At 41.3% G+C, this 24,910-nt stretch overlaps 1 protein-coding gene and 1 long non-coding RNA gene across 4 annotated transcripts in view; one reads left to right on the top strand and one right to left on the bottom strand.

The window, feature by feature from the left end:
- The window catches only part of lins1 (lines homolog 1), a 64,412-nt gene extending 53,516 nt beyond the window's left edge, over positions 1 to 10,896 (top strand). For all 3 annotated transcript variants that reach the window (XM_087981334.1, XM_043677649.2, XM_043677650.2), the window contains 3 exons: positions 2,202 to 2,819; positions 6,463 to 6,655; positions 9,711 to 10,896. In XM_087981334.1, the coding sequence (XP_087837460.1) occupies positions 2,202 to 2,819; positions 6,463 to 6,655; positions 9,711 to 10,593 (1,694 nt within the window). In that variant the 3' untranslated portion in view covers positions 10,594 to 10,896. The remainder of the gene's footprint in view (positions 1 to 2,201; positions 2,820 to 6,462; positions 6,656 to 9,710) is intronic.
- On the bottom strand, positions 363 to 24,883 carry LOC122541103 (uncharacterized). The gene is made up of 3 exons (XR_006309519.2): positions 24,703 to 24,883; positions 2,879 to 2,901; positions 363 to 678 (listed from the first exon to the last, which is right to left on the bottom strand). It is a non-coding gene; the product is annotated as an uncharacterized LOC122541103 (long non-coding RNA).
- Positions 24,884 to 24,910: the final 27 nt, after the last annotated feature.

Below are 24,910 nucleotides of genomic sequence, written 5' to 3'. Positions count from 1 at the left end.
AATAAGTTGGGACTGTCATTTGAATAATTTAAGAAATATGAATATGCATAGGAACATGCAAATTAGGAACTGGAGAAGGCAATTCAGCATTAGAACGTGTTCCGCCATTTAACATGATCAAGGGAAAAACTAACACATAGGGGTTTGGGAATAAATCACAAAAAGTTAGCACAAGAGTTCAACAGGTAATAAGGAAACAAAATGCAGTATTGATCTTTATTTCAAAGGGAATGAAGTATAAAAATAAGCAAGTTTTGGTAAAGCTACACATGGTACTACTTAGTACATACCTGGAATACTGTAAACAGTTTTAATTCCTTTATCTAAGGAAAGACACAGGCATTAGAGACAGTCCAGACGATGTTATCTAAGTTGATATTGGGTATGGGGAGCTGTCTTATAAGGAGAGATCGAGTAGGCAGTGCCTGTGGTCATTGGAGTTTAAAAAAATGAGAGGCAATCTTCTAGAAATGTACAAGATTTTTAGGGAACTTGACAGGGTTGATGCAGAAAGATTTTTTCTCCTTCTGGGAGAATTTAGGACAAGAAAGCATGTTCTCAGTAATGGGTTGGCCATTTTAATACAGAGATGAGGAGGAATTTCTTCTGATGGTAGTGAATCCATGGAATTCTGTACCGTGCAGGTTATGGAGGCTGGCACCTTAACTGTATTCAAGCCTGAAATAGACAGATTTTTAATCAGAATGGAAATTGAGCTTGACAGGCTGTTTGCAGTTGCAAACAGGTTCTATTTGAGAATCCAAAGCTTTAAAGATTGATGCACTATTCAAGGATAACCAGGTGGAATGGAACCGCAGAAGAGCAGCAAACAATTCTTTGAATGGCTCCTTAATCGTTGTCGTCTTATATCCTTTTGAGCAACAAATCATCAAAGTAATTAATTGATAGCCTGTTCATGTATAATCCATTACTCAGTGAGTGGCTCCTGTCTGCAGACACGTTCCATTAATGTACACTGCAGTATCATATTCCAGAAGACTTTTCAAATCTTCCACGAGTGAATCAACTTGTACTATATGTGTACCTGGACACTGCTGAGAATGTGGAAACCACAGAGACCAGATCTGTGCTTTGGGATAGCAGAGGAACTATGAATTGTCACACATTGCCAGGAGAGGTCACTAGATACAAATGAGCCTAGTTGTTGAGATGAACTGACTGAGTGCATTTGAGATTTCCTGAACCCCTTGTTACATTTGCCTCCAGAAAGTCTGTTCTTGTGGGAAAATTGCCTAATTGTCTCAAGGCCTATTTTTGACTTTTCTGTCTGTATGTGAATAATTTTTAAAACATTTTCTGTGTTAACCATCACACTACCAGGCATTATTTGCTGATCTAGTTACAGCTGAGTTCTGGGGGTGTTAGTGAACATGAAATTGGTCAGTGCTACCCGCTGCTTTGACTTATTTTATACTCCACGGATAGAATTAGTCATAGATACATTCATAATTAAACCTGCATTGAGTCCTTTGACCTGAATGAGGAGTATGATCCTGGAAGAAGAAATTGAATTAAAAAAACTGATTTTGAAGTAAGAAGATTAACGAGCTTAAAAGATTAAAATAGAGCTAAATTTGTTAAATAAATAGGGCAAGTGGATGATACATGAACAGAAATAGTATTTAAATTTTTTTTAAAATAGAGATTTTTTTGAAGGTTAGAGTTAAAATTCTCACATACAAATAAGTTCAATACTGTATCTTAATTAGATCTGTATTATAAAGCAACAATGAGAACAGAAACCTGGCAGCCCAGAAAGTTGGCTATTTCCTGGGAGTTTGCAGCAGACCAAAAAAATGTATTCAGTGCATTCATGTAAGGCTTGCATATGTTAACATACATGTAATTTTAATGTGTAAAAACAAATTATCAAGAAATGTCGATGCCTATCTTTAAGATATACTCATTATTATAGTCATTATGGTCCAAAAATAATAAAGCACAAAAGATCATGAGTTTATCATGAGTTTTCTCCTGTTGCAGTTCTTGTTCCTGCAGGGGAGATTTCCTTTGGCTGAATATTTATTTATTTATCTGGTGTTATAATTAAATAATTTGTATGTTTAATTTTGCTTGGATGTGCACTTGACAGTATTTGTTCTGGCTTCACCCATAAACACAGACCATCCCTCAGCTTCACTTAACCTAACCTAACATTGGAAATTTGTCTTTTTTTGTAGCGATCATAGAGAAGTTCCTCACTCCGATGGACTCTGTGTTTAGTGGTTTGTATTCCTTCATGTTCACCTCATATTCTGATGACTGCAAAACAATTGGAGCTACAACTGGACCTGATACCGAGAACATTGCCACAACCAATCAACTTGTATTTGTAGATTTACTTGAAATTTTTGTCAGTATTAGAATCCAGCTGAAATTAAATTTCCCTTGTCTGAGGATATTATACCTGCGAACCTCACAATTGCTACAGTATGTTGTTTCCTCTGCTCATTACTTAGTTAAAAAGAGGCTGCTTATGCTGCTAAAACAATGTTTTCTTTGCCATGCTGGTGAAAGTAATGTGAATGATTCCTCTTGTGCAACATCTGAGCAAGATAGCCATATGCAACATGACTTTCTGGCTGTATCGAATGCAGTGTTACAAGCTTTGGTGTCTGGTCAGTTCAGAAAACTTGCTGTTAGTCCCAAGCCATGTTTCTTTGGAGGCAATGAGATGGTTGGTGTTGTAGATTCTAACTGTGGACCAGACCTCGTGATGATAAGGGCTGTTTGTCTAATTCTAATTAAAGCCATGGAGATTAAGGTGCAAACCAGGACCTTTGATGTCACAGAACAAGGTAATCATTTAACATTTAATCAGTTAACTAGACTTGTTAAAGCCTGTTTAAATACTCACAATGTTTTGGGAATCTGACACATCTGTAGAATAAGTGGAAGAGGAAAATTATCATTTGTAAACCTGAAACAATTTTACAAATTATATTTGCACTTGGCACTGTCAATCAGTGAATTTTCGGCTGCCACTAATCAAAAGCATGTCGGTGCACTAAAGTCAATATTCATACACCTAAAACTGCCCTTGTATTTGCTCCTCACAAACTGTGTACCAGCCATTGTCATGTTGTTTTCAAGCACCTACCTATCTTTGGAACCTCTTCTCAGTTCTATACCTCTCAAGATCTTGCACTCCTGAAGTTTAGGAATCTTGCACAGCTCTAATTTCAATGTATTGCTGGCCATGCCTTTAGTTTTCTGGGCCCTAAACTCCCCTAACCCCTCCAAAACATCTTCCCCAGGCTAGAAGGTGAGCTGAGGTCAATGATAGCTATGATCACGTTGAAATATATGAAGGCTTGAGGGACGAAGTGGCCTACTTTTTCTTACATCTAACACTCCACCTTTCCTCCTTGAAGGCACTCTTTTAAAATCCAATTCTTTGACTAAGTTGCTTTTCCGTATCACCCGGTATAGCTTCATATTGAATATTATTTGATACTCCTACAAAGATGCATTGTATAACTACACCAAATGTCTTTCATTAAGGCAAGTTGTTTCTTCCTCAATTTTCAAAACTACTGTTTTAAGGAACTTTTTTGAATAAGTCTGTTATCAGTTAATCGTGCCCTTTCTCAATCTCAGCAGTTTTCTATCAGTGAAACTTAGTACTTTTCAATATTAAAAAATGTGCTGCTAGGTGGATTGGCAATGCTAAATTGCCCATAGTGTCCAGGATGTGTAGGTTAGGTGGATTAACCATGGGAAATGCAGGCTTACAGCCATGTGGTGGTGGTGGTGGTGGTGGTTGGGGGTTTGGGGGGTTGGGGATGGAGCGTGGATGGGTGCCCTCTACCAAGTTTGGAAAATCTAGAAGAGACAACTTTAGTAATTCAGGAAGTAATGATCAGGTGATTGCAAGGCAGGAGAAAGACTGAGGAAAGTGAGACACTTCAAAGTAAATTAGGGTCTGCGTTGAGGCAAAGTATCTTAATTTAAACCCCATGATGATTTAAGTTTTTCATTTGCATTTTCAGCATCTGAAGAGTAGGAAAGGAAATTTAAAAGACCAGCGGCTTCTGGGTGGGATCCTCTATGGAGGGTTTAGATTGGATTAGATTACTACAGTGTGAAAACAGGCCCTTCGGCCCAACAAGTCCACACTGACCCTCCGAGGAGCAACCCACCCAGACCCATTCCCTACATTTAAGATTAGATTACTTACAATGTGGAAACAGGCCCTTCGGCCCAACAAGTCCACACTGACCCTCCGAGGAGCAACCCACCCAGACCCATTCCCTACATTTACCCCTTCACCTAACACTACGGGCAATTTAGCATGGCCAATTCACCTAACCTGCACATTTTTGGACTGTGGGAGGAAACCGGAGCACACGGAGGAAACCCACGCAGACACGAGGAGAATGTGCAAACTCCACATAGAGAGTCGCCTGAGGCGGGAATTGAACCTGGGTCTCTGGTGTTGTGAGGCAGCAGTGCTAACCACTGAGCCACCGTGCCGGTTGATGTGGACTCGATGGGCTGAATGCCCTGCTTCCACACTGTAAGCATTCTATAATCTATGATTGTAAAGTTACTAACAAAGTACAAAATGGTTAAGCTGTGCCCAATTCAGATTATTGGCCAGACCCATCTACACATGGAGATTGTGCCAAGCAGATGGAAACTCCAGCAGATCCTGAGGGATTATCCATTCAGTGTTGATGATGATTTCATATTTTTAACGTGAATAGTTGCTCATATCCATTTGAACATGAAAGGTTCAGTGATGTTCCCCCCCTCCATAAAATATATTATCCGATGTCCAGAAACAATTTTAAAGGGCAGTACAAAGTTTGTAGATATTTCTTAATCAAATAGTGTGTAGTGATGTCTTTATGCATGTCTGGTGAAGATGGGACTTGAACCTGGTCCTCCAGGCTCAGGGGTAAGGACAGTACCACTGCATCACAAGAACCGTCTACCAAGTTTGGAAAGTCTTGAAGAGACAATTTGGTAATTCAGGAAGTAATGATCAAATGATTCCAAGCATTGTGCAAGGCAGGAGAGAAACTGAAGAAGGTGAGACACTTCAAAGTGAATTAGGGTCTGAGCTGAGGCAAAATATCTTTATTTAAACCCCGTGAAGATTACATTTTTCATTTGCATTTTCAGCGTCTGAAGAATAGGAAAGGAAATGTAAAAGAGCGACAGCTTCATTAGCCACAATAAAGAGAAGCAAAAGGTAAATAGGAGAGTGCTCATTGATTCTCGAAAGGAAAGGAGGATAGTTTTGAAGAACATTGATTGGGCATTAAATAAAGGATTAGTTTTATTGATTGGATTGGTAAAGAGTTGGAAGTGGTGTACTGGGATAACGTTTGTTCTTTGCATTTTGATAATTCGAATTTTGAGCATGATTTTCAAAAATGCCAACATGGACATATTTGGCAAACAACAGGATAGTAAAAGACATCAGGAAAATATGGGCTGGTGGATCAGGCAATTTGATGTGGAGAAGCAAGTGGTAATTTAGTTTTGGAACTAAGAACAAGGTGAAGCAATAGAAAGAAGCAAAGTATTAATGATTTGCATCAAAGAATCCCTAAAATACGGAAAGAGGCCATTGAGCCCATTCAATCTGCACCAACCTGCCAAAGAACATCCCACCCAAACCCAATTCCCACCTTGTCCCCGTAACCCCACACTTACCATGGGCTAATCCACCTAACCTGTGTATCTTCGGACTGTGAGACTAACCCAGAGTATATGACAAAAACCCACACAGGTAGGGGGAGAACATGCCAACTCCAAACAGACAGTTGCCTGAGCTGTATGTCAAACCAAGTTCACTGACACTTTGAGGCATCAGTGCTAACCACCGTGACACCCAATAGAGACCAAATATGTTGTGGTTCTGTTCGCTGAGCTGGGAATTTGTGTTGCAGACGTTTCGTCCCCGGAATAGGTGACATCCTCAGTGCTTGGGAGCCTCCTGTGAAACGCTTCTGTGATCTTTCCTCCAGCATTTGTAATGGTTTGAATGGTTTGTCAACCGGAAGCAGCAGATTCAAATCACTACAAATGCTGGAGGAAAGATCACAGAAGCACTTCACAGGAGGCTCCCAAGCACTGAGGATGTCACCTAGACAGGGGACGAAACGTCTGCAACACAAATTCCCAGCTCGGCAAACAGAACCACAACACGATCTACAAATCTTCTCACAAACTTTAGAGACCAAATAATTCAGTACTGAGTTGTAGGTGGCAGCTGAACCTATTAGTTCTGTACCATCCAAAACTACATAGGAGTGCACCTTCTTCATGTTCAAATTAGACTCCTTTCTGTTGTTTCACCTTTTAAATGTGCAATTTTTTACCCCATCATTCTGTAATCCATTCTAATCACTTGATCATTCTAGATTTCCTGTTCAAAAGCATAAGGGCAAATCTTGATGAGGTACTGATGGTATGTGCTGTTTCTAGGCTGTCTAAGAGCTGAGCTCCAACCTTGTGTATCGCAGTTGATGACATTTCTGAGGATGCATTTTCGATGCCCTATACGTACCCAACAGCTCTCGCATCCATGTGTTTTGGTTTCGCTAGTTTTTGGTGAGCAGGATGATGATATGGTGGAAGCTGCCAGAGCACTACTAACCATCTATATAAGTTGCTACAGGTTAGTAACTCTTGAATTTTGTTTGATTGAATTGTTTATGTGGGTTACAAACAGAGTCTGCAATCTAAATATTCCCCTAAGTTCTTCTGTTCGAGATCTGAGTGTTTGTATCATGAGGAATAGAAGTCCTTTTTCAGCTGGTCTGCCATTTATCAGAATCATGGCTAATGTAACTGAACTCTTCCTTTTCATCCTATTCCAATATGCTTTCATTCTTTTCACACTTAATGATGAAGGCAGCTTTGGACCCATTAACACAAAATAAGCGAGCTTCAACAGCTTTTTGGTTTTAAGAATTCCTGAGATCTACAAGCTGTAGAAACCTTCATCCTTGCCTTTGTTACCTCAAAATGTGATTGTTACTGATCAGTTTCCTACATCTACCCTCTTTAAAATTTGAGGTCATCCAAAGCTGTTGCCTATGTCTTGACTCAGAGGAAATCCCATTCCCCTTTTGCCACTGTGCTCACTGACCTTCACAGGTTGCCATTTGAGCAACATGATAATTTTGAAATTCTTATTATTGTCTTCAGATGTCTTCATAGACTTGTTCCTCTTTATCCTCTGTAATCTTCAACTGTACGATCATTCTTCAATTCAGGCTTCTGTGCATTTTTCATCACAATTGCTCCATTATTAGTGGTCATGGTTTCCGTTTCCTAAGTCCCAGTCTCTGGCATTCCATATCTCTACATTTCTGCACCTCTTTTTTGAAGACTCGGATTAAAACTTTCCGCTTTGAGCAATGTTTTGGTCTCATTCTTGTGTGGATCAGTCATAAAGACCAGTGGCAGAAATGTGTGACCTTGAATAAAATTAATTCTGCAATTAAGAGATAAGTGATGGCAGTATGGCTCAGTGTCATTTTTGTTTCATAATGCTGCTGTGAAGTGCATAAGCACCTTCTAAAAATGTTTTTCTTAAATAATTCCATGTAAATATAGGTTATTGTGTTATGTGAATAAAGAAATTTCACCTCTTGACCTTATTCTGGAGACCAATATTGTATTAGATTGCAGATTCTCAAATGTTTTCATTTACCATTGATAAAATAATCTGTGTACCACCTATTTCCCTGATCTGCCTACTGCTCCTACACCATCTGCTTTCATTTACCACCACAAAAGACTCATCAGCATAAATGGGAGAATGTCACTGTTTTTAATGAAAAAGCAATGAGGTGATGTCTGGCTTCAAGCTGAAAAGCTTCAGTTTTTGTCAGGTTTCATGTTCAGTTAGTTCTTACTCCTTGTTTATAGCCCCACAAGTTATGAAACTCTGATCTCACAGTTGTTATGAATAGCAGCATGTGTTTTGTGCTGTGTTACAAGTCCAGGAAACGTTGACCATTGGAAAAGCAAAGGTCTGTGAAATTGTTCTCGCCAACTAACAGCTTCAGTGATTTCCATTACGGACACAATCCATAGACCGTCTGAAGGACCATTGATCCTTGGATAATATTTTGAGTACAACTGCTATCAATTCTCAAGCGAAAAAAGATTATCTTAACATCTATTCCGTAAGGATTTTTCATGTAAGGAATAGTTTGTTCAATCTCTTCTCTTAGGACAGTCCCTTCCTCCTAGGAACTGATTCAGTGAATATCTGGTGCAATATGTGCAGCTTTGACATGATGCATTTTGGGATGAAGAACAGTAAAAAAACAATATTAAGTAGGGGGTGCAATTGTAAAGGGAGTTCAGGATCAGTGGTATCTTTGTGTATATGTGGAGCAATCAATGAAGTTTGCAGAGAGTATCCTTGGCTTTATTAATAACAGAGCTGAAAATGTGTTGCTGGAAAAGCGCAGCAGGTCAGGCAGCATCCAAGGAGCAGGAGAATCTACATTTCGGGCATGAGCCCTTCTTCAGGAATGAGGAGAGTGTGCCAAGCAGGCTAAGATAAAAGTTAGGGAGATGGGACTTGAGGGAGGGCCGTTGGAAATGCGATAGGTAGAAGGAGGTTAAGGTGAGGGTGATAGGCCGGAGTGGGGATGGGGCGGAGAGGTCAGGAAGATTGCAGGTTAGGAAGGTGGTGCTGAGTTCAAGGGTTGGGACTGAGACAAGGTGGGGGGAGGGGAAATGAGGAAACTGGAGAAATCTGAGTTCATCCCTTGTGGTTGGAGGGTTCCTAGGCGGAAGATGAGGCGCTCTTCCTCCAGCCGTCGTGTTGCTATGGTCTGGCGATGGAGGAGTCAAAGGACCTGCATGTGGGAGGGGGAGTTGAAACCCACCTACCTATCTGTAGATTGTTGTTATTGTGTTTCAGAGAAATTTTCAACAAGACATATCGTCTGTTAAATTAACACCACACAAGCTCTATTTAAACAAATATCATCATTAGCTGCAACATTTTCTTCTCTGTCTTTTAGCACAGCAATATGAGATTTTGGTTTTTATTCTCAGGATTTTGGTCTTACATTTTCTCTTTCAAAATCAATGAAGTGACTCTGTTGTTCCATTTAAATCCAAAAGCATGAAACTAATTAATTCTTCGATCAAACTAGTATACTCTCATCTTGTCCCTTTCCTTTCCAATCATGTGCATGTCTCCCCCTGTATCTTGCACACAGTGACAGCAGTTTGCATTAATGAAACTTATGCCCTGGCCACTTTACTAATTTTCTGTCCGCAAGCCAAAACATAGTTGCTAATTCCACGTGATCCTATACAGTGGTTCACAGAGCAAGAGGCATAAGACACAAATCAAATTCTCCTTTCAGCTTGTGTCTGTACCAGGCTCCTTTCTCGTTGGCCCAATGTGCAGCATTGCACTTAGCATATATCCTTCTCAATGCTGTATGTTGGAAGCCTATTTCATTATTTCACAGCTACTGCCTCCCATCGGTTGACTTGAGCTGCAATCTGGGACTATTCGATGAAATCTGTTTGTCCATTCAGCCATGGTATGAGCCAATCCTGGTATTTCAGTCAACCCTATCCACTGTTGTTTGTTGTACTGAGAGTCTAGGGTATCACGAGATTTAAATGAGTTGTTTTAAATTGATTACTACTTCAATTACCAAGGCACTTAGAACCTTTTCATCTCTCCACAGGTCTTTGGATATCTATCCTCAGGAAAAAGCAAACAATTCTTGTGAAGCATGTGAACATTGCTTCAATCCCCATTGTATCTTTCTCCTGATTTTACAGAGTTTAGTATTTGATCATTCTGTCCTGCTGGATTTTCTGATTTCCACTGAAACCTGCTTCCTGGAGTATTTAGTGAGATATCTGCGACTTCTTCAAGAGGACTGGTGGTTCTTCTGCTGCATTTGTGCTCAGTTTGATGAAGCTGCTGATGCTGAATCATTTTGTTGCTCTGAAATAAATGAAATCTGTGATGACTTCAGTCTCATTCCTCATGGAGAACAAGACAGAACCAACAATCAAATTGTTACTGAAAACTCAAAAGAAGCAGTTGTAACTCCCACAACACCATACTTTCTCACACCTGTGAGGGACCTAAGAAACAATGTAGACACTGTGAAGAGTAGCAACTCAGGACAACTGATGAGCAGTAATAGGCCCTGGCCATGTGAGCAGCCTCGAAGTCTAGTGGATTATGAAAGTTCTGAGGATTCAGACAATGAAGTAATGGAAGCTTCCTGCTTAAATATCCTCAGCCTGGACACAAATCAGGGTATTGTAACGAATAACACATTAACAATTGGTGAAACAGTGAAACAAGATCCTGAAGCAATAAGCATAAAAATTGTAAGAAACCCAAGAGAAATAAAGTCACATAGTTGTGAAAACAACACAAAAATGCCCCTGGAACGAATATTCAAGAAATCAGTGAGTTGTTTGACTGAATTGAGAAAAACTATTAGCCGTTTGCAGAGAAGAAACCTTTTTCCATACAATGCAACAGCACTGCTAAAACTGCTTTTAGATGTTGAAACACGGAGCAGAAGAGATGAATTAATCCCTGCTTGACAGACCAGAGTTTCCTCAAGTGTTATCTTTTATTAATCCATAATTCATTCTTGCAAATAAAATTCAATAAGAAATCTGAGTTTAAATCAAATGAACGGAATGAAGAACAGGATGTGAAATTTGGTTGTTTAATCTTTTATATATTTTAATTTTAAGTGACTTAATAGACAGTATTAGAGATACCACACTGAATCTCTGAACTACCTAAGAGTTTCAATGTGAAACAAAAACATAAATCGTGTACTGTTTATAATTTATGTCCTAACTGTATGGAATTTGGTATAATAAATCTCAGAAGAATAAAAACTAGAACTGCCTTCTCATTAAAACAACACAGACAACAGGGCAACAAGACAAATAGAAGCAAACTGTTTACAATGTTTGAGTTCTTAGTAACGAGAGGCGATTGACCCAAGATGAGAGCAGGAGAAACATTACAGAGTTATAAGATTGTTGGCTTTAACTCCAGAGGTAATGATTGAGGCAGAAATATTAATATTCAATATCTGATTTTATAGCTGAAGGAAAAGTCAAAAGGAGATGGAAACCAAGTTAATGGTTGTAACTGAAATTGTTTGCTTCAATGGAGGTTAAGTGTTGGTTCGGAAAGTTTGGCCTTTTACTACACTTTATGACATGACCTAGTGCCACACAAAGAAAATTAAGAATGAATAGTGATGTTGTGACAACAAAACTAACTGTCATAACCATCCTTCCCAGTCGATCTCTCAAAACAAATCACAAACAGATACTTGGACAAAGTCCCCATTGTAACATGAAAGTGACACAAATGTCAGTAATTATCTGATTTACTGTTAGTTCCACTGGGCTATTTTATGATTTATTCAAAATCAATTTGTGATCATTTTTGTATTCTTGATGAAGTAGCATGAGATCGACGAGAAATCCAGGGCAATACTCGAATCAATGACACTGAAGGATGTACATTTGAGAGTGCAGATAGAATTTGAAGAAGGAGTTAGACACTGGATTAAAAATAGGATCTCCAGGAAAACCAACTGGATCTGTGGGACAGTAGTCAAATTCTTCAGGTTGCTAGAAGAATAGACAGTTATACATTCAAACACAACAAAAGAAGCAAGTGGAAGAATTTCAGCCTATTGAATCTGCTGTGCCATTCAACATGATGATAACTGATCTTCTATCTTAATGCCATATTCCCATGTTGTTCCACCTTAATCTGAACCCAAATGGTTCAATACCTATACATAAAATATAAAAGAACAGGAACATGCCAGAGTTATGGGTCTGCGATTAGATGGTGAAAGCTGTGAAATTAAATTATCAACTGGATTAACTAAAGTAGTGGAAAAAATATGGCCAAAGGTTATGCAGTTAGTGTTTTAAAAAAAGAAAGTTCTGAAAGGATCAAGGATCAGTCAAGGATTTTATCACAGGGAAGGGAGTCATTAAGACAGAATCCATATGGATAGACTTAAGAAATGGGAATAGTGTGAGAGTCAGTCTGCAGTACAGGGTATTAATCAATGAGGCTAGGTAGATATTTCAGAGAAAGATACAAAAACAAGAAATGTGAGTAGGTGATTTTCACCATTGTAAAACAGATTGGAATAATTATAAACAGGATTTTAGAATGTGTTCCGAAGTGGTTCTTTTTGAGTTTAGTTAGTGTATGGATCAATAACTGTTGTGAAAGTAGAAGAACAATTGGGAAATAGCAGTCACACCATAGATAAGAACAGGCAAAGACAACAAAGTCAAAGGTAAGTGTAAAAGCAAAATACAACAGACCTTGGCAATTGGAAGTTTAAAAAAAAAGTGCTGTAAATGGCAGGTATGGCAATGCCTGTAAAGAGAGAAACAGAGTTAATGTTTGGGGTGATGTATAAGACTTTAGCCACATTTGGAGTATTGTGTGCAGTTCTTGTTGCCACACTGCAGGAAGGAGGTGGAGGCTTTGAAGTGGGTGTAAAATAGGTTTACTTAGATCCTGCCTGGATTGGAGTGTATTAGCTTTGAGGAGAAGTTGGACAAACTTGAATTGTTTTTGCTAGTCTTCAGGGGCTGAGGGATGATCTGATAAAAGCATATAAAACTATGAGAGACACAGCTAGAATGGATAATGAGAGTTTTTTCACAGGTGGAAATGTCAAATACCACAGGCCATAAGTTTAAGGTGAGAGGATAAAGGATTAAAGGAGATATGTGAGGCAAGTTTTTTTTAAACACAGAGTGTGGTAGGTACGTGGAATGTACTGCAAGGGGAGCTGTTGGAAGTAGATCTGATAGAACATTTAAGAGGCATCAAGACAGACGCATGAGCAGACGGAAGAATACAGACCAAATGCTGGCAGATGGAATTAGTTTAGAATGGTATCATGGTTGGCATATGATGGGCTGAAAGGGCTGTTCCTCTGCTGCACTGTTCTATATTCTGTGAGGAATTTGTATAGTGTATTACCACTAGACTATTAATCCAAAGATCCTGCTAACGTTCTGGAGACCTGTGTTTGAATACACCATAGAAGGTGGGGCAATTTGAATCTGATAAAAATCTGGAATTATAAGCCTAATAATTGTGTTGGAAGAACCCATCTGGTTCACTCATGTCCTTTAAGAAAGGAAACTGCTGTGCTTACCTGGTCTGGCCTACATTTGGAAACTCTTAAATTACTCTCTGAAATGACCGCTCAGTTGTAACAGTTCCGAGAAGATCTCTCAAAAAGAATGGAACTGGATAGACCACCTAACACTGGAAATGATGACAGCAAACACAGCCCTGTCAACCCTGCAAAGTCCTTCTTTATAACATGGGAGCTAGTGTCAAAATTGAGTTGTCCCTCAGACTAGTCAAGCCTGACATTGTCATGAAATCATTCCTTATAATATCCTAGATACTACCATCAGCAGGACAGACCCAGCAGAGCTAACTTTTGATACACTCAAGAGGAAGTTACCCTGGAAATTTTCAACATTGACTTCAGGCACTGACTCTAAGTGGCACCAGCTGAAATGTGGGCAAGGAAGTCTGCTGACAAATCAGCACTTCTGCACATTGAAGAACTAGGGGTAGGCAAGGATGAAGGATTTTATTGGCCACCACCAAGAGTGGCTCAGCAGCAACACTATTGATTGAACTGGTCAAGTCCGAAAAGACTGGGTCTGCAGCACATAGTGAGGGAACCAACAACCAGGGGAAAAACAGACTTGACCTCATCCTTGTCAAATTGTCTGCTGTCGGTGCATCTATCCATTACAGCATCAGTGACCACCACATTGTCCTTGTGCAGGTGAAGTTCTGATTTCATGTTGAGAATACTTTGCATCATCTTGTGTGACAGTATCATTGTGCTAAATAGGATTGGCTTCAAACAGACTGAGCAACTCCAGACTGGGCATCTACGAGGTGCTATGGACCATCAGTGGCAGCAGAATTACACTTTAAACATAATGTGCCTGGCATAGCCCCCGGTAGCCAGGAGATGGAGAAGGAATTCAAGGAATAGTGGAGACCATGCTTGGTGCAAAATCAGGCATACCTAAAAATGAGATGTCAACCTGGTGAAGTGACAAAACAGGTCTGTCTGCATGCCAAACAGCATAAGCACTAAGCGATAGAGCTAAGTGATTCAACAGTCATTGCATCTGATCTAAGCTCTGCAGTGCTGCCACATGGAATCATGAATGGTGACGGACAATTTAATCACTGGAGAGGGCAGTTTCACAAGTGGCCTCATCCTCGAAGTGGGATGGGCCACCCCATTAGTGCAAATGATAAGGCTGAAGCGTTTGCAACAGCTCAAAGGAAACACTTTAGCTATAAGTGCCAAGTGGATGATTGCTCTTGGTCTTCTCCAGAAGTCTGCAGCTTCAGAGATGCCAGTTTTCAGCCAATTCAATCACTTTGTAATATCAAGAAATGGTGATGCCAGGTACTGCAAAGGCAGTCTGCCCTAACACCATTCAGGCATTCGTACTAAAGATGTGTTCCAGATTTTGCTGCTGTTTGCCAATCAGTTCCAGTACATCTACAAAACTGGTATCTACTTGACAATGCAGAAAATTATCACAAAAAAGCAGGGAAGAACAAAAAAAATTTACCTCCCAGGAACAGGCCCTTCAGCCCTCAAGCCTGAGCCGATCCAAATGTACTGTCTACACCTGTCACCCACTTCCTAAGCATCTGCTCCCCACCTACTCATGCATCTGTTCAGACAGATCTTAAATGAATCTACCGTGCCTGCCTCTACCACCTCTGCTGGCAACGCGTTCCAGATATCCACACCCTCTGTGTGAAGTACTTGCCACGTGCATCCCCCTTAAACTTTCCACCTCCCACTTTGAAAGCGTGACCTCTGGTTAGTGAATCCTTCATCCTGGGAAAAAGCTTATTTCTATCCACCCTGTCTATACCCTTCATGATTTTGTAAACCTCAATCAGGTCCCCCCTCAATCTCCTTTTTTCTAATGAAAACAAACCTAACGTACTCAACCTCTCTTCATAGCTAGCACCATCCATACCAGGCAACATCCTTGTAAACCTTCTCTGCACCCTCTCCAAAGTGTCCACATCCTTTTGGTAATGTGGCGACCAGAAGTGTACACAGTATCCTAAATGCGGCCAAACCAACGTCTTTTGACATGACTTGCCAGCTCTTATACTCAATACCCTGTCCGATGAAGGCAAGCATACTATATGCCTTCTTGACCACTCTATCCACCTGTGCAGCAACCTTCAGGGTACAATGGACCTGCACTCCCAGATCTCTCTACCCATCAACTTTTCCCAAGACTCTTCCTTTCATTGTATAATTCGCTGTAGAATTAGTCTTGCCTAAATGCATCACGTCATATTTGTCTGGATTGAAATCCATCTGCCACTTTTCTGCCCAAATCTCCAGTCTATCTATATCCTCCTATATTCTTTGACAGTCCTTTATGCTTTTTAGATTAGATTAGATTACGAACAGTGTGGAAACAGGCCCTTCGGCCCAACAAGTCCACACCGCCCCGCCGAAGCGCAACCCACCCATACCCCTACATTTACCCCTTACCTACCACTACGGGCAATTTAGCATGGCCAATTCACCTGACCTGCACATCTTTGGACTGTGGGAGGAAACCGGAGCACCCGGAGGAAACCCATGCAGACACGGGGAGAACATGCAAACTCCACACAGTCGCCTGAGGCGGGAATTGAACCCAGGTCTCTAGCACTGTGAGGCAGCAGTGCTAACCGCTGTGCCACCGTGCCGCTCTTTCTGCTAGTCTACCAATCTTCATGTCATCTGCAAACTTGCTGATCATACCAACAGTGCCCTCTTCCAGATCATTTTATATATATCACAAACAACAATGGCCCCAACACTAGCCCCTGTGGAACACCACTGGTCACCTTTCTCCATTTCGAGAAACTCCCTTCAACTACTACTCTGTCTCCTGTTGCTCAACCAGTTCTTTATCCTCCTAGCTAGAACACCCTGCACACCATGTGACTTCACTTTCTCCATTAGTCTAAGGGAGAATCTACCCTTACCAATTAGTGCCTCCATGACCCTAGTCTCGATTGTTCGTAAAGTGACAAAGGTGTAATCAACAGTGCTATCAAGCTGTTCTTGCTTCACAAGTAATCTGCTAACTGATGCTCAGTTTGGGTTCCACCAGGGCCACTGAGCTCCTGACCTCTTTATAGCTTTGGTTCTAAGTGGATGCAAAGCTGAATTTTAGTGATGATGTGAGTGACTGCACCTGATGTTAAGGCTGCATTTAACCATTTGTGGCAGCGAGGAGCCCTGGTCTGGAGTCATTGGGAATGACAGAGAAAATTCCACTGTTTGGAGTCATATCTGGCACAAGGGAAGATGATTGTGATTGTTGGAAGTCATTCTTCACAGTCTCAGACCATCTCTGCAGTCTTAAGGTAGTGTTTTTTGTCCAACCGTCTTCAGCTGCTCAAAAATAAACTTTCTCCATTATAAGTTCATAAGTGGGGATATTTGCTGATCATTGCACAATGTTCAGCATCATTTGCAACTCTTCAGATACTGAAACGAACCATGTCCAAATGCAAGAGTTAGACAATATCCAGACTTAGGCTTAAAAATGGTAAATAATATTCATGCCATATAAATGGCAAACAATGACCATCTTTAATGAGGGAGAATTTAACTAATATCCCTTGACATTCAATGGCATTACCATCAGTGAATCCCTCACTAATCAAAATCCTAAGGTTTAGAACAGACCATAAACTGAACTGGTCTTGCCATATATGGTGGCTATTAGAGTAGGTCAGAGCAGGTAGCTTGCAGTGAATGACTCATCTCCTTACTCCCCAAAGCCTGATTTTCATCTACAAAGAACGAATCAGGAGTGTGAAGGACTACTCCCCACTTGCCTGAATGGGAGCAGATTCAAGAGCACTCAAGAAGATTGGCATCAATTGAGGCAAAGCAGCCCTTTTTCCAATTGTCAAGGGATATCAGTGTCACTGGCTGAGCCAGCATTTCCATCTCTAATTTCCCTTGATCTAGTAGCTTGCTATTGGGCTATTTCAGAGGGCAGTTACAAGTTATGGATGATAACACCTCTACAAACTTCTACATCCTCCACAACTGTGACTTAGCAGCAACAATGTGTACCTTCTACAAGATGCACTGCAGAACACCAAAGCTCCCTGAGAAAAAGAACAGGAAAAGACATTACCAATCCAAGGAAATCTAAACATAAATAAAAGTGGGCCATACCACCAGTGTTTCATCCTGAGGCTCACTGATGATGTTTCCTAGTATAGTGATGAAACATCTGAAACCTTCCAGCTCAGCAAGCAAACAGACATCCAGAACCAAAGTTCATTCGACAGCATTTTCCGAATCCTTGACCGCTTCCATTGAGAAGCACCACCACCACCCGCACGTTCCCTTCCAAAGCCACTGGAAAATTAGGCGCTGTTCTTCCAGTTTGTGCTGAACTTTGCTAGAGCACTGCAGCAAGCCTGAGACAGAACACCTGAGCTTCCAGCTGCCGACCATATCAACACACCCTGTTCCATGACCAACATTTCTCTTAGGCTTGCTGCAGTGCTCCAGCGAAGCTATTAAAGAAGCTGGAAGAACAGCACTTTATTTTCCCCTTGGGGACCCTGCAGCCCTCTAGACTCAATATCAAGTTCAATAACTTTAGGGCTTGAGCTCTCCCATATCCTTATCCTAACCCCCACCCATCAGGCCTTGTTAATATATTGTCAGCCCATCATTAACCATTAACAGTCCATATTAATAGTTATTCACTCTCCTAACCAGATCATTATTTACTCCTTTGTCTGTCCAACTGTTCTCTCTCTTTGGGCTCTATTCCTAACTATCATTTACACGTTATCCCCAACCCCAACCCTGTCAGGGACAGTCAGCACGGTTTCGTGAAGGGTAGGTCGTGCCTAACAAATCTTATTGAGTTTTTTGACAAAGTGACCAAACAGGTAGATGAGAGTAAACTGGTTGATGTGGTATATATGGATTTCTGCAAGGCGTTCGATAAGGTTCCCCACAGTAGGCTATTATACAAAATGTGGAGGAATGGGATTGTGGGAGACATAGCAGTTTGGATCAGTAATTGGCTTGCTGAAAGAAAGCAGAGGGTTGTAGTTGATGGAACATGTTCATCTTGGTGTCCAATAACTAGCGGCGTACCGCAAGGGTCAGTGTTGGGTCCACTGCTGTTCATCATTTTTATAAATGACCTGGATGAGGGCTTAGAAGGGTGGGTTAGTAAATTTGCAGACAACACTAAGGTCGGTGGAGTTGTGGATAGTGACGAAGGATGTAGTAGGTTGGAGAGAGACATAGATAGGATGTAGACCTGGGCTGGGAGGTGGCAAATGGAGTTTAATGTGGACAAGTGTGAGGTGATACACTTTGGACGGAGTAATCGGAATGCAAAGTACTGGGCTAATGGTAAGATTCTTGGGAGTGCAGATGAGCAGAAAGATCTCGGTGTACGTGTACACAGATCCCTGAAAGTTGCCACCCAGATTGACAGGGTTGTTAAGAAAGCATACAGTGTTTTGGCCTTTATTAATAGACGGATTGAGTTTCGGAACCAGGAGGTTATGCTGCAGTTGTACAAAGCTCTGGTATGGCCACACTTGGAGTATTGTGTACAGTTCTGGTCACCGCATTATAAGAAGGATGTGGAAGCTTTGGAAAGGGTGCAGAGGAGATTTACTAGGATGTTGCCTGGTATGGAAGGAATGTCTTACGAGGAAAGGCTGAGGGCCTTGAGGCTGTTCTTGTCAGAGAGAAGGTTGAGAGGTGACTTAATAGAGACATACAAGATAATCAGAGGGTTAGATAGAGTGGACAGAGAGAGCCTTTTTCCAAGTATGGGGACGGCAAACACGAGGGGACACAACTTTAAAGAGAGGGGAGATAGGTATAAGACAGATGTCAGAGGTAGTTTCTTTACTCCGAGAGTAGTAAGGGTATGGAATGCTTTGCCTGCAACGATAGTAGGTTCGCCAAGTTTAAGTGCATTTAAGTCATCATTGGACAGGCATATGGGCGTAAATGGAATAGTGTAGGTGGGATGGGTTTCAGATTGGTATGATAGGGTGGCGCAACATCGAGGGCCGAAGGGCCTGTACTGCGCTGTAATGTTCTATGTTCTATCTTCTGTATATAAACTGACATTTTCCTAGCTACCATCAGTTCTGAGGAAGGGTCACTTGACCTGAAATGTTCATTCTGATTTCTCTCCACAGATGCAGCCAGACCTGCTCAGCTTCTCCAGCAATTTCTGTTTTTGTCTCTGACTTAAACAGCGCTGTCACAGTTTGTTTTTGTTTTTTTCACTTAAGAGTCAACCATGACCAGAGTGGGTAAGGATGGGATATTTCTTTCCCTAAAGCACATTACTGAACCAGGTTGAGTTTTTCTTTTAGAATTGAATTTACATTGTTGTTGTCAGGTTTTCTTTTTGTTCCAGATTTTTGTTGAATTCAGATTTCTTCATCTGCCATTGGTGGGGTTTAAATCCATGTCCCCAGAATATTAAAAAAAACTGCTGAAGAAACTCAGCAACATTTTCAGAACTCCAACAGTTATAAAAGACTTGATGTTCATTCTGTTTCTCTCCAGAGATTTTGCCAGACCTGCTGTGTTTCTCTGGGATTCTGTGTTAGCCTCAGTCACTGGCACTGCTGCCTGACAGCACTAGAGACCTGGGTTCGATTCCAGTCATGGGTAGCTGTCAGTGTGGAGTGTTTGCATTTTCTTCCCAAAGTCTGTTTCTTCTGGGTGCTCAAGTTTCCTTCCACAATTCAAAGATGTATAGGTTAGGTGGATTGGCCATGCTAAATTACCCCATAGTATCTGGGGATGTGCAGGATAGTTGGATTAGCTATGGGAAATGTGGGGTTGCAGAGATAAGGTGGTGGCTGGGAATGGTTGGGATGCTCTTCAGAGAGTCAGTGCAGACTTGATGGGTCGAATAGCTTCCTTTGACACTGTTTGGTTTCTGATTCTGTGTTTGTTCCAGATTTCCAACATCTGCTATATTTTGCTTTTATCCCTGAATTTCAGCCTGGAGGCTCTGGATTACTTGCCCAATGATAATGCCACTATCACCACCTCCCCTGGCTTCATGGATCATATGCTACTTTCTGAATTTGGTTATTGTGGTGATCTGGAGTCACTGACAAATTTGTGAGGCTCCAGCTGTTAGATATGGAATCCCTACAGTGTGGAAACAGGCCATTCAGCCCACCAAGTCCACACCGACCCTCCAAAGAGTAACCCACCCAGACCCATTCCCCTACTACTCTACCTGAGACTAATACACCTAACTTATACATTCCCGAACACTATGGGCAATTTTAACAGGGCCAATTCACCTAACCTGCACATCTTTGGATTGTGGGAGGAAACATAGGCAGACAAGGGCAGAATGTGCAAACTCCACACAGACAGTCACCTGAGAATAGAATCGAACCCGGATCCATGGTGCTGTGAGGCAACAGTGCTAACCACTGAGCCACCGCACTGCCCCCATAGTTCTCTAACAACATGACCTAAGTTGATTATGCAAACTTAGCAACAGTATATATACAGTAAGATCTTAACACACAGCACAATGTTTCAACCTGTTCTCCAAACAACACTATCATTTTAAAGATACTCAAATTGAGAAAAGTTTCACTTCAACCTCAACCCTTACATTTTTATTTGTTGATTCCTTCCAGTTTCTTTTCCTTGGATTTGAGACAAATTTATGATTCCCTTCAGAGTCTGCTGTTGTTAACTTTTCACAATTCTCTTGGCCTAAACGTTTTCAGTTCTAAAGACCTGAATATTCTGTACACATACTCTCCTGGCTTGGAAGTGCTACAAAGTAAAGCACTTTGAGCATAACTGGTTCCCCGAACTAAAAGCTTGATTCTCCTGCTAGGAGAAACTGTTCTCCCTTCTGAACTGAACTCCTGGTTCTTCTGAATTAAGTTAAAAATCACACAACACCAGGTTATAGTTCAAAAGGTTTATTTGGAAGCACTAGCTTTCAGAGTGCTGCTCCTTCTGAACTAAGACTAAGCTTTCTGGTCTGTTATAATCTCAGCAATACAGTCCAGCTATTCACACTATAGGGTTCTTCCAGGTAAAGTCATTGAGATTTACAGCATGGAACAGACTCTTCAGTTCAACTCATCCATGCCGACCAGATATCCTAATCTAATCTAATCTCATTTCCTAGCACTTGGCCCATATCCCTCTAAAGTCTAGATCAGAGTGGTACTGGAAAAGCACAGCAGGTCAGGCAGCATCCGAGGAGCAGGAAAATTGACGTTTTGGGCAAAAGCCCTTCATCAGGTCTTTTGCCCGAAATGTTGATTTTCCTTCTCCTCGGATGCTGCCTGACCTGCTGTACTTTTCCAGCACCACTCTAAACTAGACTCTGATCTCCAGCATCTGCAGTCTTCACTTTCACCATATCCCTCTAAACCCTTCCTATTCATATACCCATCCAGATGCCTTTTAAACACTGTAATTGAACCAGCCTCCACCACTTCTGCCAGCTCATTCCATACACGCTCCACCTTCTGTGTGAAAAAGTTCCCCCTTAGGGCCCTCTTATATCTCTTCCCTCTCACCCGAAATCTATGCCCTCTAGTTCTGACTCCCCCACCCTGGGGAAAAGACCTTATTTATTTATCCTATCCATGTCCCTTATGATTTTATAAACCTCTTTAAGATGACCCCTCAGCCTTCGCACTCCAGAGGAAATAGCCCCAGCCTATTCAGCCTCTCCCTACAGCTCAAACCCTCCAACCCTGGCAACATCCTTGTAAACCTTTTCTGAATCTTTTCAAGTTTCACAACACCCTTCCGATAGGAAGGAGACCAGAATTGCCCACAATATTCTAAAAGTGGCCTAACCAATGTCCTGTATAGCCACAACATGACCTACCAACTCCTATACTCAGTGCTCTGACCAATAAAGGAAAGCAAATGCCTTCTTCATATACTACCTACCTGTGACTCTATTTTCAAGGATGTATGAAACTGCACTCCAAGGTCTCGTTGTTCAGCAACATTCCGCAGGACCTTACCATTAAGTGTATAAGTCCTGCTAAGATTTGCTTTTTCAAAATGCAGCACCTTGTATTTATCTAAAGTAAACTCCATCTGCCACTCCTCAGCCCATTGGCCCATCTGATCAAGATCCCATTGTAATCTGAGGTAATCTTCTTTGCTGTCCACTAGACCTCCAATTTTGGTGTCATCTGTGAACTTACTAACTGTACCTCCAATGATCACATCCAAATCATTCTTATGAATGATGAAAAGCAGTGGACTCAGCACCAATCTTTGTGGTACACTGCTAGTCACAGGCCTCCAGTCTGAAAAGCAATCCTCCACCACAACCCCCTGTCTTCTACTTTCGAGCCACTTCTGTATCCAAATGGCTAGTTCTCCCTTATTCCATACGATCTAACCTTGCTAACCAGTCTCTTATGAGGAACCTTGTCGAACGCCTTACTTAAGTCCATATACCGCTTTGCCCTCATCAATCCTTTTTATTAGGTCTTCAAAAAACTCAGTCAGATTTCCCACGTACAAAACCATGCTAACAATCCCTGATCAGTCATTGTCTTTCCAAATACATGTAAGTCCTGTCCCTCAGGATTCCCTCCAACAACTTGCCTACCACTGATGTCAGGCTCACTGGTCTATAGTTCCCCGGCTTTTCCTTACCACTTTTCTTAAATTGTGGCACCAAGTTAGCCAACCTCCAGTCTTCCAGCACCTCATCTGTGATTATCGATGCTACAAGTATCTCAGCTAGGGGCCCAGCAATCATTTCCTTAGCTTCCCAGTTCTAGGGTACACCTGATCAGGTCCTGGGGATTTATCTGCTTTTATATGTTTCATGGCATCCAGCACCACCTCCTCTGTAATATGGACATTTTTCAAGATGTCACTATCTATTTCCTCACACTCTACATCTTCCATGTCCTTCTCCACACGTAAACACTAATGCAAAATACTCATTTAGTATCTCCTCCATTGCCTGTGGTTTCACACATAGGCTGCCTTGTTGATCTTTGAGGGGCCCTATTCTCTCCCTAATTACCCTTTTGTCCTTAATGTATTTATAAAATCCCTTTGGAATATCCTTAACCCTATTTGCCAAAGCTATCTCATGTCCCATTTTTTCATCCTGATTTCTCTCTTAAGTAGAGTCCTACTGACTTTATACTCTTCTAAGGATTCACTCGATCTGCCCTGTCTATACCTGACATATGCTTCCTTCTTTTTAACCAAAAACTCAATTTCTTTAGTCATCCAGCATTCCCTACACCTACCAGCCTTACCTTTCACCCTAACAGGAATATACTGTCTCTGGACTCTCATTATCTCATTTCTGAAGGCTTCCCATTTTCCAGCCATCCTTTTACCTTGCCATCTGTCTCCAATCAGCTTTTGAAAGTTCTTGTGTAATACTGTCAAAACTAGCCTTCCTCCAATTTAGAACTTCAACTTTTAGGTCGATCTTTTTCCATCACTATTTTAAATCTAACAGAATTATGGTCGCTGGCCCCAAAGCGCTATCCCACTGACACCTCAGTCACCTGCCCTGCCTTATTTCCCAAGAGTAGGTCAAGTTTTGCACCTTCCCTAGTAGATACATCCACATACTGAATCAGAAAATTTTCTTGCAAACACTAAACAAATTCCTCTCCATCTAAACCTTTAACACTATGGCAGTCCGAGTCTATGTTTGGAAAATTAAAATTCCCTCCTCTGACCACCCTGTTATTCTTACAGATAACTGAAATGTCCTTACAAATTTGTTTCTCAATTTCCCATTGACTATTAGGGGTTATAATACAATCCCAATAAGGTGATTGTCCCTTTTTTATTTCTCAGTTCCACCCAAATAACTTCCCTGGATGTATGTCCAGGAATATCCTCCCTAAGTACAGCAGTAATGCTGTCCCTTATAAAAAATGCCACTCCTCCTTCTCTCTTGCCCCCCTTTCCATCTTTCCTATCGCAGTTGTATCCTGGAACATTAAGCTGTCAGTCCTGTCCCTGAGTTCATCTGCCTTCCCTGTTAGGCCTCTTGTATTGAAATAAATGCAGTTTAATTTATCAGTTCTATCTTGTTCTCTGCTTTGTCCCTGCCTGCCCTGACTGTTTGACTCACTTCTGTTCTCAACTTACCAGTTTCCCGCCCACCACACCACACCACCTTACTAGTTTCCCGCCCACCACACCACACCACCTTACTAGTTTAAATCCTCCTGAGCAGCTCCAGCAAATCTCTCTGCCAGTATATTAGACCCCTTCCATTTCAGGTGCAATCCGTCCTTCTTGTACAGGTCACTTGTTCCCCAGAAAGATTCCAGTGATCCAAAAATGTGAACCCTTCTCCCCTGCACCAGCCCCTCAGCCACACATTCATCTGCTCTATCTTCCTTATTTTCCCCTCACCAGCTCATAGTACTGGGAGTAATCCAGTACTATCCTTGAGGACCTCCTTTTTAAAATTCCTGCTTTACTTTATATGTTCTCCCTTCAGAATCTCATCCTTTTCCCTTTCTATGTTGTTACTTCCGATGTACACACTGACCTCCTGCTAGTCCCTCTCCCAGATATCCTTGATCCTGGCACCAGGGAAGCAACACACCATTCTGATTTTTTGCTGCCGAACTTGCCAGTCATCACATGCTTTCCTGGAACTGATGTACTTGGGTCACTGTTCCAAATGACTTTGACAGGCTTGAAATAATTACCTTCCCATCTATCTCTACTTTAAAATCCAAACTATACTAAGTTAC

This window comes from Chiloscyllium plagiosum, unplaced genomic scaffold, assembly GCF_037043375.1.
Source record: "Chiloscyllium plagiosum isolate Xiang-an unplaced genomic scaffold, Cpla_swu_hap1 HiC_scaffold_39, whole genome shotgun sequence".
In the NCBI taxonomy this organism is placed as follows: domain Eukaryota; kingdom Metazoa; phylum Chordata; class Chondrichthyes; order Orectolobiformes; family Hemiscylliidae; genus Chiloscyllium; species Chiloscyllium plagiosum.
Note: the sequence above shows the minus strand (reverse complement) of the source record. Positions and strands in the feature narration are given on the sequence as shown.